At 38.1% G+C, this 21,220-nt stretch overlaps 1 protein-coding gene across 2 annotated transcripts in view; it reads left to right on the top strand.

The window, feature by feature from the left end:
* LOC126251037 (glutamine amidotransferase-like class 1 domain-containing protein 1) overlaps positions 1–21,220 on the top strand; it is a 69,459-nt gene that overhangs the window by 34,535 nt on the left and 13,704 nt on the right. For both annotated transcript variants that reach the window (XM_049951608.1, XM_049951607.1), the window contains exons 4-6: positions 13,930–14,037; positions 14,113–14,210; positions 14,903–15,108. In XM_049951608.1, the coding sequence (XP_049807565.1) occupies positions 13,930–14,037; positions 14,113–14,210; positions 14,903–15,108 (412 nt within the window). The remainder of the gene's footprint in view (positions 1–13,929; positions 14,038–14,112; positions 14,211–14,902; positions 15,109–21,220) is intronic.

Here is a 21,220-nt window from a genome sequence, read left to right as displayed (position 1 = left end):
CTAGAACTGCCGATGCAATCATTTTGACCGCTATATGAAAATTATTATTTTCGTTCTCATTATCATCATTTCAAATGTGTATTTAGGTTTATAAAACTAAAATAAGATGAATTATATATTTTTTTCAAATTTAATATTTTTCCATTTATTACGAACAAGAATGAGTTTTGAGAAACATTTTATCTAATTAACAAACACAGTTTTTCCTTAAAATTCTTTTAGTAAAGAAGCTGATGTATTTATTGTGCACTCATTATTTTAAAATTAATCATGCAATATTTCAGGTAGTGCACTTATAATCATGAAATCTGTTTGCCAAATCCACATACCACAAAATATTTGTAAAACACTGCCTGACTTTTTTTTCAGTTTATTTGCACTCACTGGTGTGAATTGCATATCTTTAGCAGCAGGAACTACATACCACATCCTTAGTTATGTCCTTTGAACAAGAACCACACACTCGCCATTTTCACTTTTTGCAGATTTAATTGTGTTATTCCTACACTTCTTCATTTGAAGAGTTTCCAGATTCAGCTTCTGTTTCCTTCAAGTTACTTTTTGAGTCCATGTGCCCCATACAAAGCTCCTCTGCTAGCTTCAGGATATAATTTTGATGAGTGATCTTCATCCATGTTACTTTCTTGAAAATGATCCATGAACTGATGCTCGCCAAGTCAAGAATATTATAAAATACATGAACTGGCCATCTACAAATACCAGCTCGAACAGTGTATTTTCTTGCCATTTGATCCACCACATCAATTTTGTATTGTTGTAAAAATCAATTGTTTCTAGAATTTTTTTCAGAACAGTTTGAAGTTCAACTTCTGAATGCAAAGTGCTATACTGAAGCACATTCTTGTTTCGTTTGTCTTGTTATACAGTAGTAGTAGTACCACTGGAATGTTTGAAGAGACCTGGGTTGTAAAGATTAACCTTCATTGCCTTCACAACATTAGAGATTTCTCTTCTTGATAGTCTAATTGTTCCAACAACGCTAGTACAAGTAGTTCTCAACTTCTCGCCCAGTTTCACTGTTGTAAAAAAATTGCCCGTAGTCATGTTTTGCCCCTTCTTTTGAAACAGCTCCATCAACTCCATTACTACACTTTCAGGAAGAGTCTGGTCACATGATCTGTGGCCATCTTTTCCTAAGTAAGGAAACTCATTGCACAGAAACTTTGAGTCAATGTTGACAAGAAGCCAAAATTTTATGCCAAATTTGTCTGGTTTGTTTGGCATATGCTGTAAGAATGGACACATTTTGCTTAGAAAAAGCTGTTCATCAGCAGTCAGATTTTCACCCGGAACATGGTCAAATGGCAATTTTCAATGAATTTGTTCCAAACTTTTGATACTAAAGCAAATTTATCTATCTTCAAACGTTCTGATCTTGTGTTTCTAATGTCAAAGCACAAAAATCTTAGAATTTCTCAAAAGCAGTTTCTCCCCTAGTGTCACTGAACATGGGTGGGCCCCATTTTTTAGACCACAGTTCATCAATTTCAGTACTGTTGGCTCCAAGAACACAACGAGCATTCAATAAAGCAATAAAAGCCTCCAGTTCTCCAAACTTACACTCCATAATTCATTTCCTAGAACATGTTTTGCCTCCATTTCCGTACAGTGTTTTATATCTATCAGTATTGATTCATCAGTAAACAGACGCGATGCACCTACTACACTGGCGTCAGAAACATACCGCTTTGAATCTGGTGTAGGTTCTGGATTTTCTCTCATGATGTTATGATTCACCAATGTGCCAGATGTGGTCTTTCCTATCTCTGCTACAGTCCATTCCGTGATACCATCAGTACCCAGCAACATATAACATGGTCCTGGGAGGCATGTGTTGCTCTGTCCCTTCTGACATCATCTTTTATGTACATTTTCTGCTGCTGTAGTAGAACAATAGAAAACTTCAAATTACAAGTGTCTCAGACTAATTGTCTAAATCCTGAATTTTATATGAAAGTTGAATTTTTACGTGTAAATAACACATTTCATAATTATTACTAACCTGGCTGAACAACTACGTTTTCAGCATAATCTGAATCACTGCATCCAGAGTGATTGTTCAGTTGACAGTAATCTTCATCCTGATCTTCTCTTAGGTCTTCTGCATCTAGGTCACATTCTCCTTCAGCCTTATCTGGAATATCAAGTAAGAGAGCGAACAATTCTGCATTGTTAAGTGATGGAGATCTACAAGCCATGATTACTATGTTGCTACAAGCTAACGAATGACAATATGACTGGAGACACAGAGACAAACAGTGGACTTCAGTAAATTAAGAGTTTCATTATTGTGGGTATTATTGCTGTTTTGAGACTGATTGTTAACAGATTTAATCTCAACCTGAGGAAGAAGGACATGTTGTAAACTATTTTATTACAATAATCAATACAGCGGTCAAAATTACCGCTCTCGTGGTTCTAGGTATCCTTGTTAACAACATCCTAACCATTTTTCAAAAAATAAATACATTTAGTATGGGTGATTCTGATCTTTAACCAGCAAAAGTCATTGAAGCTCATTGCAACACAACAAAAACTGCAGTCAAAATAACGTTTTGAAAATGTGTTGCAGTCATTTTGACCACTCTGATAGTTCTAGTGTGAAACCAACAGATCTGCTCATATTTTAAGCCACACATAATGGAAAGAAGTTACTAACACCTAACTGCTACTACAGAAAATTAGCACAGAGGAACTATATTAATCAGCATGTTCTCTTTATAACTATTCCCCTTGACATGTTGATTCTATGTGATGAACAAAACACAAATTAGTATCGTTGCCAGTTGATTCACATCTCTATAGAGATGTTTGGGTATTGATGGAGCTTGATATTCACAAAGTGGACATCTATGGTCTTCAAAACAGCTTACAGAGTTGAGAGTGCAAAAAGGGTGAATGTGTAAAGGTTTTCTTTTGGTTTCAGTAAAGAAATTCTTCCAACAGTTTTCAGCTCCATGAAGTGAAACGGAAAAAAATAACTTTGTGTGCCTTTGTACCCACCGTGATTTGAACTTACAACCCACGACACTGACGCATGGTAACGTGTGCAAACCTCTGAGCTAATGAGGTGGAGCTTGCAGCAGCATCCTCATATTGCAGCCTCGTAATGCACCATCAGACATAAGAATGGTTGTGACTTGTAAAGTATAGAATATTTGGAGTCCAAAAATGAAATTTTACTTCCCAGTGTTCCACCTTATGTGAAGATTATGTAAAATAAATCATTGAGGTGGAAGGTGAATGTCTAGTGAAGTTACTGGGTCTAGTCAGTGACATACATGAAAGTATATGCACTCTTTCAGTGTTGCCAAATATTTGTGACAATGTTGCTAGTTCTTAGCTGTTCTAGGAGAAGCTATGTAGCAAAATGCTCAAAGTGCTCGTCATGTATTGTTATCTCCTGATGTGTTCTAATGTTGTTTTTAGACTATCTATATGTAAGTCAGTCAATTACATTTAATCCAAAATTTCTCACTTTTTAAGCTTTCCAGCTTGGAAGGGGGCTGTTAATCCCACTGTTGTATATCATCAGCTTAGGGATATCTAAGCTAGTAGTAGTTAGACTCATTGGGGATATGGCATGTGAAATATTGAGGTATATGATATTCCAACACGATTACACATTTTAAAAGTCAAAAAACTAATAGCTTACATCAAAAGCTTATTTCAATTGAGTAAAAAGTAATTGGAAATAAAACTTACCCCACATCATGAAACAATGATATCAAACACATTGAACGTTGAAATCAACTATGTATGTTGGTGGGCGTGGAAGCAAGAAGAACCACAGTTAACTAATTATTCGAAGCCATGCTGTTATAAATTAATTGCAGCATGCAGAAAAGAAGAAACTGAGAAATATGGTCATTAACACGGAAACAAAACTGCAGATATGGGCAAGGTGTGTCATTTCAGCTCCTTCATACAGTTATACTTTGAATCGTCCAAGCGACATTTGTTTGTGTATTTTAAATATTTCTTATTATCACTACTGCTTCTTGGCCTTGCCCATTCCCAAATGCATATATAGAGACAAATGTGGAGACATCATTGGCATTATTTAAAAATATCATGTGCCATGCATATAATTGCAGAGATATGCATGGCACATGATTTTTGAACAATGCCAAGATGTGTCCACTACAGATGCACTTGAGAATGGACAGTGTCTAAAACTAGTAGTATAAATAAAAAATATAGAAAACACAGCCTGGTGGAACAATGTTGTTTTTCAAATTTATGTATGTTGTTGCTTGCTTGTTGCAGAACACTATGCCTGCACCCAATGGGATATTGGATCAAGATTGCCAGAAGGCTTATGAACTGTAGATGAAATGTAAAGTCACAAGTGAAACATGCACTTGATTACCTGGAATTTAAATAATACTTTACATAGCCGTGTAAACAAAAGCAGTGGGAAACTTTAATTTATCCACTGTCATAACCCATTTGAATAGCAGCACAAACATCGTCTTCCAATTACAGTTGTTACACTGCAGCCAGCAGCTTTGCCAAGGGTAAAGAACGGTCATGGTCACAAATTCACAGGTATCTGTAGCAGGCGCAGAGACCACGCTGAGTATTCGATTGTTAAGTAATATACTATGAAAGTTGTGGCGTTCTGCTTGCTTCATCAGCCTTCTGTTGTCATCTTTGATTATTGGGCTACTCCTATTAACCTGAACATGAGATAACAAGGTAAATGTGTGTATTCTGGGTGGCGAAATATTCAACATTCCATTCTTCCAGATTCACCAGTCATACGGATTGGCACAAAGTAAGGATACGAAAGTTCTTGTGAGCTAAGAAATAATCATAGTAACAATAATAAACTGATAATGAATGGAGTTTATTGCATTACAAAGAAAGGTTGTTGATTTAAAATAAAAATTAATAAAAATTGGCTGATTGTTAGTTAGAACAACACAAATTTTTCTTCACATTTTGTTATTGAACTCTGTTCTGGCTATCTGCAGAGATAGAAGAAGAAAGTGAAGTGTTACACATCAGTAATCCAACGAGATTTTAACTGACAACCACCCTTGCCTGAGATTATGAAACACGGCTGGCATTATGGTGCTAACGTGACACTGCTGTATTACACTCTTTGCCATTGCTCTGGTGCTAGTCAATGCAGACAAGTCACAACATGAAATAAAGAACCAGTTGCAACTTAACCATAGATTGACCTTCCAAGAGACGAAAAATATGACTACAAGATTTAAAACAGATGCTATTTATTCCCCGGTCTCATTGCACACCTTCAATGATTGTGCAACTGAGACTGGAGCACATATAAGACTTGTTTAAATATAAGTATCGATGTTGTTCTCTCACAGTAAACAGAGAGGCAATTGTGACTAATCAGAATACTTCATCAGTATGAAAAGAGACTTCGAGAAATTAGCATACTTAGCACCAATCCCGAAAGTGAGCGAGTGATCACAGAGGTGCCAGATATCATCAGCAGTATTTTCAACTTGCATCTGTTAGCACTAGGAAGAACTTCAGGACCAGCTCAGAATGTCCTGACTGCTATTCACAGCCTGCTCCAGTCAGCCCTGCACTATCAGTGTAATGAAGGAGGTTGATAGCTGTTACCAAAAGTGAAAGTAGAACAAGAGTAAAGAAAGAAATAAATGAAACACAAATCTCACATAGGACAGGAATCAAACGGGACATTACTGATAATGCTATCTCACCTCTTTCCAAGAGGAATATCTCCTGATCGATGTCCACTAGGGTGAATGGTATATGGTGAGATATCTGGCATCTGAAACTAGATCACCGTTCTTTCCACTCTGATCCCAGTTCCTGACTTCACATGCTTCCCCTGTCAGAGAGGCTGGTGGTAGGTAGTACATATGACCTGGGATTGGTTATATCAAAACTATATCAGAATCTGACAAGATAGTTAACAGTATAAAATTCAGGCCAGTACCCATACATCCACAGCTTCAAGAAACACAAATCTCATAAATAATTATTTAAACAATAAAATTTTTAATATAATATGTTTTAGGCTGGAATAAAAGACACAAAATAATTTCTCCTAGACCCATACAAATTCCTTACCCAATAAAGATAGTCCAGAAACTTTGAGCTAGTGAATTTTCAATAGCTGTGACAAAATACTTACCAAAATTTAAAACAAAAAAAGTTGGATGCAAGCAATTCTTCCTCTTAGTCAAGCTTTTTTTAAATAATTGTTTTATATTTTTTAGTCTTGTGTGTTTGAAATATTTCAATCACTGTCAAACATTTTACTGAGGTTACAACAGAGACATGTCAAATTTCAATTGCCCTTCACCTGAGTCAACCAGTGTATTGCTTGATCCTACTTATATCTTACGACAGGGTGGTGAAGGTAAAAATTAGAGAGAGTTCACCTTACACACAGGCTTACCAGCACTCGTTATTACCGCGAGACATCCGGGACAGGAACGGGAAACGGGAGACATAATAGTGGTATACATACTACCCTCAAACACGCACCAGCCAAGAAAGCAAATTAATATTTGATTGTCATCCAATTCTGAGATATGTTGTAAATTTCTTGTCTGTAGCTCATCAGGCAGTTAGTTTAAAGTCAATTGGAAAATTTTTACCGAACAGACAGAAAAACAAAGGATCATCCATCATATACCACACAGGAAAGTGAGTTAATAATGTATTGTCATCTAGTTCTGAGCTGCAATGAAACTTCCAGATTTCAAGAACAGGCAGACACAAGAAGGTGACCTAATACAAATGTATTACAAAACATGAATAAAAGGAGAAATTGATTGGTGTTTTGAGACCGATTGAAAAATTTTACCAAACAGGCAGACATAAGGAAGTGACCCAATAAAAACACGTTAAATACACAGAAAAGGAGAAATCAGTCAGTGTATTGGGAGTGTGTTTAAAGTAGGAACAATACAGACTTGTGTGTGGTGCTTGTTAAAAACACTGATGGATGTGTCTCGCCTTCATTGATTTAGAAGTGGTGCCAACTAGAATCTGTAATTTGAACAGTATAAAAAACATTAGGCTGGCATGAGTATGGACGATTAGTTGCAATTTGTGCATAAATAAGAATACAATAATTATAAATTGAGTAAAAGAGAAATATGAAGTAGGAAATGGGTAAGGCATGTATGTCCTGTGCCTACATATATGCTTGAAATACAGGGTGTTAATAAAAGTACTCTCATATTTTGAGAGGTGATTGTATGAATCAAAACAAAATAATGTCTACATCTACATGGATACTCTGCAAATCACATTTAAGTGCCTGGCAGAGGGTTCATCGAACCACCTTCACAATTCTCTATTATTCCAATTTTGTACAGCACACAGAAAGAACGCACACCTAGATCTTTCCGTACGAGCTCTGATTTCCCTTATTTTATCATGGTGATCGTTTCTCCCTATGTAGGTTGGTGTCAACAAAATATTTTCGCATTCAGAGGAGAAAGTTGGTGATTGGAATTTCGTGAGAAGATTCCGTCGCAACGAAAAATGCCTTTCTTTTAATGATGTCCTGTATCCTTTCTGTGACATTCTCCCCATATTTCATGATAATACAAAACGTGCTGCCCTTCTTTGAACTTTTTTGGTGTACTCCATCAGTCCTATCTGGTAAGGATCCCACACCACGCTGCAGTACTCTAAAAGAGGACAGACAAGCATAGTCCCCGTAGTAGATCTGTTACATTTTCTAAGTGTCCTGCCAATAAAATGCAGCCTTTGGTTAGCCTTCCCCACAACATTTTCTATGTGTTCCTTCCAATTTAAGTTGTTCGTAATTGTAATACCAAGGTATTTAGTTGAATTTATGGCTTTTAGATTAGACTGATTTATCGTGTAAATGGAGTTTAATGAATTCCTTTTAGCACTCATGTGGATGACATCACACTTTTCGTTATTTAGGGTTAACTGCCAATTTTCACACCATTCAGAAATTTTTTGTAAATCGTTTTGCAATTTGTTTTGATCTTCTGATGACTTTTAGTTGATAAACAACAGCTTCATCTGTAAACAACCAAAGGCAGCTGCTCAGATTGTCTCCCAAATCGTTTATATAGATAAGGAACCGCAAAGGGGAATGCCACAAATCACTTCTGTTTTCGATGACTTTCTGTCAATTACTACGAACTGTGATCTCTCTGACAGGAAATCACAAATCCAGTCACATAACTGAGACAATATTCCATAAGCACACAATTTCACTACAAGCCGCTTGTGTGGTACAGTGTCAAATGCCTTCCAGAAATACGGAATTGATCTGAAATCCCTTGTCAATGGCACTCAATACTTCATGTGAATGAAGAGCTAGTTTTTTTTTTTTTTTTCCACAGGAACGATGTTTTCTAAATCTATGTTGACTGTGTGTTAATAGACAGTTTTCTTCAAGGTAATTCATGATGTTTGAACACAATATATGTTCCAGAATGCTGCTGCATATCGATGTTAACAATATGGGTCTGTAACTTAGTGGATTACTCCTACTACCTTTCTTGAATATTGGTGTGACCTGTGCAACTATGCAGTCAGATCTTTCGTCGAGCGAACTGTTGTATATGATTGTTAAGTATGGAGCTAAAGCATCAGCATACTCCGATAGGAACCTAATTGGTATACAGTCTGGACCAGAGGACTTGCTTTTATTGATTTAAGTTGCTTCACTACTCCGAGGATATTTACTTCGTCTTCTTTTGCGAAGGCATTTCAGAAGGTTGTGTGTAGTAATGTCAAGTATACATTGGCTCTAAAGTGCATATCTTAAGAGGTATGAGCAGTTGTTCACCTTCACTCCTGTGAAACATCTCTTCTACCAAACATTGACATTAAGAAACAGTGAGCAGGTGTGTGTGTGTGTGTGTGTGTGTGTGTGTGTGTGTGTGTGTGCACGTGTGTGCGTGTGCATGCGTGCGTGAAGTTTCTCTGTTAATGAACATATTTGCAGTTCTTCTCTACTAAATCCTCAAATGAATTGATTACTGTGTGGCATTGAATAATGAGCAAACTGTGTTTCTTCTTGCTTCTATCCCACCAATATATATATATATATATATATATATATATGAGTGCACCCAGACAGTCTATTTCAAAGCGTAAAGAGTTTGGCTTCTTACTGTCTCATGATGTGTGAGACAAGGTAGATTTTCCAATATCTTTTTATTCCATGGAAGTAAGCCTCCATTGCAAATTATTAATGTAAGCATTTTATTCCTTTGTATTTTGGAGGAATTGTATTCATGATGGAAAATTATATACCTCAATACCTCACATGAGCGAAACTAATATCACTGCCTTTGATATCCCTATATTGTTACTATATAACTTCCACGCTGGACAGGTTGCAAAATGAGGAATTCTGGTTAGATGTAATACATTGACTTAAATACATATAGCCTAAAAGTCAATGTTAGAAAGTGTCAGGAAATAAGACAGAATAAATCCAAATGCAAGTGTGCCTCACCTCCTAGAACTGTACAAGATGAACACGTCAAGCATTTCACTACATAGTTGTTTCTAGCACAGATAAGAATTGCCAACATCACCACAAACATCTGACAACCCTGTGAGAGGGCATATACTTCTGCATTTGTCATAGAGTAGACCTGCTAAATTCACTTGACGTTCGCCTTCCACCTCGATGGCTTATGCTGTATAATCTTCATGTAAGATGAGACACTGAGAGCAATCATTTCATTTTTGCTTTAGGTATTCTGTTCTTACGTTTATTGCTGTGTTATCAGGGTCAGTGACGAATCTTGTGATATGAGAGGGCTGCTGCTAGCAACTTTTCATTAGGCCAGTGGTCCTGCACGTGTGTTATGATGCGACAGTGGTCTGTGTTGTAAGTTCAAATCACAGTAGGTACTAAAGCACTGAAACTTCTATTTTCCATTTTACTTCATGGAGCTGAAAATTGCTAGCAGAAATTCTTTAACAAAACTGAAGAAAATCTTTACACAGTAAGTCAGATCACTTTCTTGGCTCTGTAAGCTGTTTCCTTCCCATCAGTGTAGCACTGAATATGGACAGTTTTGTTGGTTTAAGTCTAATTGAATACCTCAAAAATCACTTTCTGTTAGTGTTAAGTCTTCCATGAATCCATACATGGTCCTCAAAATGTGCGGTGTGCCTCCTTGCTGTAGATCATGCGCTGCAAAGTATTCACTGTGGCTTTACAGAAATACATGGATTCCTGGTTAAATAATTGCATGAAGAATTGCCTCTAAAAGGAATCGAAGTAGATATAAAGCATTAATAATAATATTAAACAATGTAGTGAGATATTTTAAATGGATCACAAACCATAGAAATAGTTTTGTGTTATACTAGTGTAATAGAAAAGTCATCATTGTAAAACCAGTTGTATGCCTCCATTGCTGTTGAGTGTGAAACATAAATCATGGACATTTTTGTGGGAGCATCACTCAACAACATTAAAGCGTTTTATACCACCCAAAGAAATTAGCCGTATCAGGTGCCTTTGACAAGGGGGAGGGAACATAGCATCATCGCTGCAGCCATTGCCAGGAACTAGTAAATGGACCTCATATACTGTGGAGGAGGTATTGAATAGAATAGGGGAGAAGAGGAGTTTGTGGCAAAACTTGACAAGAAGAAGGGACCGGTTGGTAGGGCATGTTCTGAGGCATCAAGGGATCAAAAATGTAGCATAGGAGGGGAGCGTGGAGGGTAAAAATCGTAGAGGGAGACCAAGAGATGAATACACTAAGCAGATTCAGAAGGATGTAGGTTGCAGTAAGTACTGGGAGATGAAGAAGCTTGCACAGGATAGAGTGGCATGGAGAGCTGCATCAAACCAGTCTCAGGACTGAAGACCACGGCATTCAGAGGCAAGCAGTTGGTTACTGTTGTTGGATGAAATCGTCGTTACCAGTATGTCAGAAAGTGAAATAAATTGTAGCTTTGCTATTGTTTCTTTCATGACTTCAGCATTCAGACAAAAGGCACTATAAAAATATAGCCAAGGACAAGTCTCGAGTGTGAGACCTCACATTTGGACATCATGCACTTTATTGTCAGACAATGGCGATAACTGGAACAAACTCACTCAAATTGGAAGAAAGACTTCCTCCAGGAAGTGCCACTGCATAAGTGTTGCCAGATCCTGCAGATAGCCTTGCTTAGAATATTTATCAGGGTGGCAAGGTTATTTGTCACAACTTGCAATTGGCATGGACTTAAGCTCCGTGGGGGCCAGTGACCGGACATGCTTTATGTAAAAGAGTGTACATTCTCAGCTTACAACCCTCTGAAAACACTGTGCACTGGACCAGCTTACCCTGCCTTTTCGTGTATATCAGTTCAAAGCTTTTTATGATGTTCGTGTAAAGTGAGGCTACACCTTAGCATTGGCATTTGGTGATCTGTTTCTCCACTTATGCGTGTCATGAACAACACTGACTGTTTCTTGGTGTATTGGTTGCCAGATCCCTAACTGATTGTGGCATTCTCATTGTATCTCTTTTTTGTGTATTACAATTATTAATCCTGTATAGTTTTACACTGTTCAAAGGATAATTTGATATCAGCCATTCTTGCTGCACTGTCTTAGGTTCATTGCTTATTCATAACTTGTGTGACTTTCACCAGTGGTTATACCACTGGTTTTAGACAACACTGCTACACAGGACTGGTAACTATGTAGATATAATTTTATTCCAAAGATATTTATTATTAAAGAGTGAATTTTTTGGTGCCACTAAATGTAAGCAGCGCCACAGGAATTACTCTGTTGCTTGGTACTTAAAGAGTGCCACTTATGAAAGGGATGTCTCTAAGGAATGGCTAGAAATAGAAATTGAATCATCATCATCAGTTATCTGCTATATTAGCAGGTCCTTTGCCTCTCCATTTTCTGCGATCCATTGCTTCCTTCTTAAGGCTGCTGTATGTTGTACCGTCCATCATGTCATCCAGTATCTGGAACCTCTTCCTTCCTCGCTTCCTTTTCCCTTCTACATAACCTTGTAAAACTGTTTTTATCAGTCCGTCATTCTTTCTTAATATATGCCCAATCCAATTTCTTTTTCTTCTCTTTATTACATCTAGTAACTGTCTTTTCTCTCCCACTCTTCTCAGTACCTCTTCATTTTTTACTCTGTCCATCCAACTTATTCTTTCCATCTTCCGCCATGTCCAGATCTCAAAAGCCTCCAGCCTTTCTCTGTCTTTTTTCCTCATAGTCCATGTTTCAGCGCCATATAGAACAACACTCCAAACAAGACTTTTATGAGTCTCTTTCTGAGTTCTCTGTCCAGACCGCTGCAGAAGATTCTCCTTTTCTTATAAAACGCCTCTTTTGCCATTGCTATCCTTGTTTTAATTTCTGTGGTGCACTTCCAGTCGGTGTCTATCCTGCTTCCAAGATACTTAAAATTTTGCACCTGTTCTAGTGTTTCTCCATTCAGCACAATTTTTATTTCCTTATTTCCTCCTATTGCCAATTCTTTTGTTTTATTTGTGTTAATTTTCATTCCATATTTTTTTCCGTTAGTTGCAATGGTGTCCACCAAATCCTGTAATTCTTTTTCCCCTGTGGCTAGAAGGACCATGTCATCAGCAAATCTCAAGCATCCTACTCTTCTTCCTCCAATTTCTACTCCTTTGTCATCTAATGAGCATTGGTCAATCATATTTTCCAAGTACAGGTTGAAAAGAGTAGGTGATAAACAGCATCCTTGTCTTACTCCTTTCCCTAGTCTGGTCCAGTTTGTACTTTCTCCTCTCACTTTAACTGAAACTTTTTGATTAAGGTATAATGAGTTTATAAGTCTTCTGGTTTTCCAGTCCACTCTCTTTTCCCTCATAATAGTCGCCAGCTTGTCCCATACCACATTGTCAAATGCCTTTTCTAAATCGATGAAGCACATATATAGGTCTCTTCCTTTTTCAATAAACCTTTCTCCCAAGATTCGTAGGAGCCCTATTGCATCTCTGGTGCCCGTATTCCGTCTAAAGCCAAACTGCTCCTCACCGAGATTCTCCTCTATTACTTTTTCAAGTCTTTTATTAATTATTATTAAATTGAATAATGCACCGCAAATGGTGATATTTGATATTTGAGGTCTTGCAAAGTCAGTGAAGGAGAATCTCCCAGGTAAAAACTAGTTGAAGACAGTAGAAGGAACAGAGCAGGGTAAAACACACGACAGACATTGAGGAGGATTGTGATTCAAATCTGCGTCCAGCCATCTAGATTTAGGGTTTCCATGATTTCCCTAAATTGTTTAGGGCAGATGCTGAGATGGCTCTGTCGAAAGGACAGGGCCAGTTTCCTTTCTTTCCTTTTCTAATCCTAGCATGTGCTTTATGTCTAATAATGTAGTCATTGACAGGATGTTAAATTACAATTTTCCTTTTTTTATGCATTAGAAGAGAGATCACTCAAGAAAATAATAAAAAAGATAGATGTCGAGAGGGGGGGGGGGTTGTAGAGAAAAGGCTACAAGCAATGTCTGTTGTGAGTTAAAGGGGTGATTGGTAGCAGAAGCAGAATTAGGATTAACACCCATGAATTTCTGAAAACTGGACAGTAAGAGGGTGAAAATCGTTCATTCAGTTCCTACAGAAGTTTCCCTGGGCATGGTTTGTAGCAGGTCTCACTACATTATATTTTATAGTAGCAGGTAGCAACTGTGAAGTGTAGTGGTGTGAAACTTATGTGATATATGTACATAACACTGTGTAGAGAATTTTTCATTGTCACATTTTACTGTAATTGTTTTATGTCTTGAGAGTCATTAGTTCACTATTTAGATAAACAGTACTGTGAGGTGAAGATATAGGATTGTTACTGATTTCTTAAGAAATTAAATTGGCTATAATTAATGTGGAAACTATAGTTCATAATGTTGTCCTTATACTTTGTGTTGATTTCAGCTAACAGATACATGTGCCTGTTGATACCACATGCTCCAGGAGCAGTCACAGACCTCGCCACTAATGCAGATCTGGGACAGATTCTTATGCACTTCATAAAAGAGAAAAGTATGTTTGCATTTCTGTACTAATATTGGAGTCCCGTTAGTGATGAATATATACTTGAGTGACTGTTTGTTTCAGAGCTCATATGTGCCATTGGGACAGGAGTAGCAGGCCTTTTGTCAGCAAAGAATGAAGAAAATTCTAGCTGGGGTTTCAAGTCGTACTCAATCACAGGGGTATGATAAATAATAATTTTAAGTGAGAGTGTGTAGAACTTCTTTTATTTAGCTTGTGAACTAGATTAATGTTCTGTGTTACATATTCATATTTTTTACATAGAAAGAAAAATTCTGCTGTATTGATCACTAACTTATCAGTCTTATTCTTCATTATCTGTCAGTTACTTTACTAAAAAAAAAAAAAAAAAAAAAAAAAAAAAGAAAGCATTAAGCCTTAAATCAAATGTTCAAATGTTTCTCTTGGGATGTGCAGTTTTAAAGGTATAAATGTTTCCAAGCAAATAGAAAAATTCTCCTACATTCACAGTGATATGGGAAGATTTGTTGGCTTGGTGTTAATTCAACTTTTGGTTCAAATATCAAATTTTGCACCCCATGAATTTGCTCTTCTAACTATAGTACGCGCACACACACACACACACACACACACACACACACACACACACACACATTCTCTTTCACTTCACCTCAACATCTGTAGTGTATGTGTGTGGGTGGGTGGGCAGACAGGTGGGTGTGTGTACCTAAAAGAAAAGAAATAATTTTAAAAAATCTGAATGGGAATGAAATGTTCTTCCCTTTGAGGTTTTTTTCAGTTGTGTATTTTAATGCTGAAGTTTTTAAATCATATAACAATGTGCTGCCAGTGAGTCATGCAAGTTATTTTTTGTCTGTCTTTTTATTTGCAGTCTTCAATATGTGAACTAGCACGCCGGTCAGATTTTGCTGACATGCCACTTCTTGTAGAGGATGCTGTCAGAGATGCTGGAGCAACATTCTCTCTATCAGAACCAAATTGTGTGCATGTGGTTGTGGATAGGCACCTTGTAACTGGACAGAACGAAGCTTCCACACTGACAGCTGTCCAGAATCTTGTACTGCTCTCCAATCAGAGGTATTCTTATAAATAATTGTTTTGAAGGGGTATCTTCACTAACAGAGCAGCTGACAGTAGCACAGAAATTGAATTTTCTAGTATCCACAAAATGTGTATTCTTGTTATGATATGACTGAAATTTTAAGACAACATGCTGTGAGTGAAGGTGGATCAAGAGTGCAATTTACCATGACCACCAGTCTTTGTTTTTTTTTTTTTTTTTAAGTCAGTTTGTTTTGAATATCAGTTATCTAGTCATAGGATAGAGAAAAGTTGAATAATTCAGAAAGAGAAGTATATGCACGCACTATGTTGGAGAAGATACAAAATGTGAATGAAAGAGGAATTGTTAAGGACGAAAGATAATAAAGAATAAACAAAAAGTGGATAAATAATAAAAAAAAGGATGTTGGGAAAGCAAAGTGCAGAGTGTAAGTAGATGCCATGGAGAAGAGTGTGCTAGTGACCTAAATTTCATTTGTAACAGCACTGGAGTAAAACATGGAGAAGTTTTTTTCAGTGATGACAGTCACAAGTGGAAAAATCCTGCGCAGGGTAGGCTAACAGTGGTAGAGTTCAAGGGGGCTGCGGAATAAGATGATTTGTGGAAAGGCTAGTTCTCACCGCCAGAGTTCAGAAAAACTGGCCGTAGGTGAGAGTATTCAAATAGCCTATGTGGCATACAACTACCATTTAGGTCTCTTCAGTCATGCCATAGAGCATGCCCTTCAGCTGAGTATTGGGTGTCCCTGATACAAACAATTACCTGTGACCAGTGATGCATTCTACCATTTCCTGTGTAGAAACCCATACAGTGCCACAAAAAATCCTGGGAGCCATATTGTCATCACCAGATCTCACAACTACCTCGATACAACTCATTAATTCATCTGATCTGTGTGTTCCTGGCTTCTGCCTCCTATCTAAAAATCATTGGCAACCTTCCTGACCATCCCATTTTGATGGGGATTAAAGCTCTTAATGATCACTTCTCAGCTCTGATGGATCAGCACTACATTCAATGTCCACTTTTCTTTCATGATTTCGACCATGATGTGATGGAAATATGCTTCTGTTAAAAACTATGAGGTTCATCCAAGTGAAACCTGGTCAGTGCATCTACCTTTGCCTCACATGTAAGGTGGCGCCACATAACTGCTGGTATGGTGGCGCCATCTATTGGTAGAGAGTATGACGTGTGTGCACTGTTTGGTGTTGCATAGCACCAGTGTGGTTTCACGACAAAGAGAAGGTGGTCACACAAGTTATCGTCCACTACCAAACATGCAGGCGAGTAAGCAGGAACAATGAGGAGTTATTCGATTTTTGGCGGCGGAAGGAGTTGGAGACCGTGAAATGTATCAATGGATGAAGGCTGTGTACAGTGAGGACAGTCAGAGTTGTTCAAGTGTTGTGGAATGGCGCAAACAATTCCTTGAGGGGCACGAGTCACTGGAAGACGATGCTCGTCCTGGACAGGCTCATCATGTCGTCATGCCGGAAAAGGTTGCGGAAGTGAATGCTTTAGTCTTGGGCAACCGCAGAATCACCATGGACGAGATCCATTGGTTACTGGGTATTAGCCCACACCATAATGCATCAACACTTGAACTTTAGAAAAATCTGTGCTCATTGGGTTCCCCACCAGTTGATCACCGTACAGCACAATACTTGAATGGTTTCAGTGGGAAATGCAGGAACATCCACCATACAGTCCCGACCTTTCACTGTGTCACTTTCATATGTTCCGACCTCTAAAACAAGCTATTTGCAGGCTTCGATTCCCAACGGATGACAAAGTGTGTGACTGGGCCCAGGCCTGGATCCGACAGCAGCCTACTAGCTGTTTCAAGGATGGAATCGACCAGCTAGTGTTGCAATGGTATAAATGTGCCAACAGTTTTGGCGACTATTTTTGAGTATGTGTACTGTGTATTACTACACTTTTGAGTTACTAGTAACTGGGTTTCATTTGAATGCCCCTCAGAAAGCAGAATGTTGCAGAACAGTGATACATGTTGTACTGGTAACACTGCCATTTTAAAACTGTGTCATCACAGCAGCAGCACAGAGTGTCAGCATGCTCACCTAGCTTTCTGTACATAGAAGCACCACACACTTTTTTTTTCCAGCTACTCAATTCCCACATTGACCATTAGACTGTACTGTCAGTCAATGGTGATATGCATCCAAAAACATAAAATTATTCAAATACAGCTTTACAGACACAGATATATTACATTCACATAATTTTAGAATCTCATTCAGTATTAATTTGCCTTAAATGTAAAATCAATTCTCAGCTTGTGGGCCATAGAAAAGCAGCAGTGGGGTGTATCTGGCACCCGGGTCATAGTTTGCTACCACCTGTTCTAGGACTGCCCCCCCCCCCCCCCCCCCAATCTCCCACATCTTTACTGGAAGCCATCGATGTCACTTCCAGTTTGACCTATGTTTAAAACAGTATCCCACATATATATATAGACTTTTTATCCGTAAATATTACCTCTCCCAATGTCCCCTTCAAAGTCTCCCAAAAACCTTGTTCATTGTCACACTAAGCAGCTTCACACTCACACACAATTCTTCGGGCTCTGAGAATGAGGATGGTGCCTTCATATACCAACTTTTTTGAGGGCTGCATAAAATAGGCCATCCTTCACTATCAGAGGCTGGAGCTGCTGTCTTGGTTCATGTTCGTTGATGGTATCTCCATGTCCTGGAGTCATGATGGACTACTGCTTCATTTTTAACAGCTCAACTCCTTTCTCCAACTCAAATGTATCCCATTTCTCTTCAAATCCCAAGCTACCTTCTTGGTCATGAGGGAGAGGGGGTTTGCATCCAAATTTCATTGCATTGTTTCTATACAGGGATCAAATGAATGGCTGCATATGACCTGTCTACTTTAGGGATAATAAGGATGCTGTTGCCCTACCTTGAGTGCCTGTAGTACCACACAAGTTGTTAGGGTCCTTGCACCCAGCACTAGTTTTCATGAAATTTGAAGATGGAAACTTACTCTAAACATATCTTCTCTTCCAGCCACTCTCCCAAACTTGACCTACATCAGCTTAGCTTCTCATCCTTCCTTCCGACATTAATTTTTGCTAGAATTTATATTATTTTCATTGCTACTTTTCTTTGCCCTCTTTTAGGTCCCCCCCCCCTCCCCCCTTTTATGTCTGTTGTTTTGCTCAGTTTGTTTTATTGTCTCCACTTGCCATGTTCTTCTCTTCTATATATGTCATTGCTTCCTGCTCTAGAACTACCTCTCATGCTATTTTAATTGAATCTAACACATTGCTTTCTGATGTAGTGTGTCTGGCCTCCTGTGCTCTGACACCTTCATTTTTTTTTGTTTTGTTTCTTTAAGTAGAATGGTGTATCCCTCTTAAGGTGGATTTCTGAGTGATTTGTATCCTCCCCATCTCTCTCCAAATTCCCTCACAATTTCTACTTTTTTTTTTCTGAAGGAGGAAATAGTGGTTTGGAAAGTTAAGGGCACTAGCTTCATTTATTCTTGTATGTGTCTTTTATTGATTCTGGTAGTTAAGCCTTCTGACCAGTTCTTCTGTCTCTTTGTGGGATTGGATTTTTTTTTTTTTTTTTTTTTTTTTTTTTTTTTTTTTTTTTTTTTTTTAATACCAGGACCAGTTCTACCATTAGGCAAGACTAGGAGGTGACAGCCTAGTGCAGAAAGGGTGGAAAAAATTAATTTCAAATCAGTGAAAAAATTTAGCAAAAGAGGAGAAAAAATGAAAAAGACGAAAAATTAAAACATTGAATTGTTTTCAAAAGCATATGGAACAGTTATTTTGACAAAAGTAAACAGATTTGCCTCTATGTACTACTGAGTATGAAATGGAGACAAACATAACCTTGATTCATTTCTGTTGAGTACTGGATCGGGGCACATGCACTGGCTGAAATAGCAGATATGCATTGTTCTGCCATTTGATGTTGGTGTAGTGGAGTGGAGATATCAGAGAGACTGATGGTAGTGAAAAGGAGAGGGCATTATTTTTCAGTTCTTGTCTAGGGTGGCAAAACACCTAGTAATGGCAGGTTATTTGCCTTCCTCTCCTAAAAATGTTGATATAGCAGACATTAGGTGTGATGCTTTTCTTAATCTCACTGTTTTAGATCTGCTTCTTGCTTTTCAGTTCTATTTTGTTCCATACAGACTTGCTTGATCATGGTTTTGTTTTCTTTGCGAACTTTCAAATAATTTAGTTATGCTTCATAATGTTTAACTTGTGTCAAATTTTTGATCTGTCAAGAACAACAAACAAAAGCAGTTAAACTAGTATGCAGTATAGATTGGAAATTTCAAAGAACTGATGAGTAATGTCTTAGGATTGGTTCAAAGGACACTGCGGAGGCTTCAGATATGTAGTATGGCTGTCACATATAAAGGATGGTCAGAAAGAGTCCGAAAAGATTGTTGCAGGGCAGATTGTGCAGAGTAATAATTGTTAAGAAAAAAATTGATACATTGCGCCATTTCTGAGTTGGCCAATCAGACAGTTGTGCATGCAAATTCAAGCAGCCCAACAGAGGCAGTGTCACCAGATGTGTTCTTTATTTGGTTTCCTAAAACTGAACATAAGACGGTAGTAAAGATTGAACCTGACCAAAAGGCTGTACAGTCTTGTGCACTATTGTCTACACTCTGAGAAGAACTGACACTAATTGTATCCGGCAGGCCACTTGAATCTGTGTGTGCAACGGCCTGATTGGCCAACTTCAATGCTAATTAACTGGGAAATTGTAAAATGTGTTGAATCATTTCTTAACAATTATTTCTCAGCACAACCTGCCCTGCAACACCCTTACGAGCTTTACAGGCTGTTTCTGACCGCTCTGTATAACTTACATTGATATAGCAGAGAGCCTCACTTCCACTTAGCACACTGCAACAAATGCAGGCTGTTTGAAAACATGTCCAAATAACGTGACTATAAAACTTTATCACCTTGGGCAAACAGTGCAACATTCAGTACTCCAATAAATGAGATGTTAAAGTGAACTTTGTGTGTCATTTGGAAAGGAATTGTGCTATTTCAGCAACAAGATTTAGAGAAAGGAAGTTTTTGGCAGCTCTCTGACCCTTTTACTTAAATCATATGGTATCTCATAACCTATCCCATTGTCCCAGGTAGACTTAATAGACCATACCAAATACAATAACCTTCTACATTATATCAAACATACACACAGCGCCGGCCGAAGTGACCGTGCGGTTAAAGGCGCTGCAGTCTGGAACCGCACGACCGCTACGCTCGCAGGTTCGAATCCTGCCTCGGGCATGGATGTTTGTGATGTCCTTAGGTTAGTTAGGTTTAACTAGTTCTAAGTTCTAGGGGACTAATGACCTCAGCAGTTGAGTCCCATAGTGCTCAGAGCCATACACACAGCATTCTATCCTGCCTGCTCCGTTTCTTGGATTTTAAGCTCTTTCTTGACTGAGTCTCTGGTTTGGTTGATTATCATCTGCAGTTTGTTAGTAAATAGTTTCATTCATGTATTAAAGATACTTACATACTCACTGCACTGCCAGACAATCTGCTGCTGAAAATTTCCTCTGCCAATCATTGACTGAAAGAAAACCTGTGATCTCCTTCATCACATTAATCATTTTGACACTTAAATGTAACTAGTCTCTCTCTCTGTTACACCAACATTTAGTGTTAACTTTCCTGAAGTCTAAATGTTCTTGGCTGGTCTGGGTCTGATACATAAAAAATCTTTACAATACCTTCAAATCCTTGCATCAGTCTCAAGCAACCCTTCTTTGCCTTCATCTTGTTGATGGTCCTTTCCATAATTCACTTCAGTCAAATCCTCCAATACACAACAGTAGTTCCACTTTCACTGTTACCTTTATTTTTCACAGTTACCCCATTAGATCGCACACTGTAGTTCCTCCATAATCCCATCAATAACACAACTGTTGCCTCCTCTCAAAAAACTCCAGGAAAGTTTACATCTAATCACACACTACTGTCATCATCAGGAATGCATCAGCCACCTTATCTGCCAGAGCTATGTCTCTTGAAGTTGTGCTCAGAAATAAGGCCATTGACTCACTGAGTGCTTTGGCTTCCTGTTCCATCTTCTGCAACAT

The sequence above is a fragment of the Schistocerca nitens genome, chromosome 1 (assembly GCF_023898315.1).
Source record: "Schistocerca nitens isolate TAMUIC-IGC-003100 chromosome 1, iqSchNite1.1, whole genome shotgun sequence".
Taxonomy (NCBI): domain Eukaryota; kingdom Metazoa; phylum Arthropoda; class Insecta; order Orthoptera; family Acrididae; genus Schistocerca; species Schistocerca nitens.
Note: the sequence above shows the minus strand (reverse complement) of the source record. Positions and strands in the feature narration are given on the sequence as shown.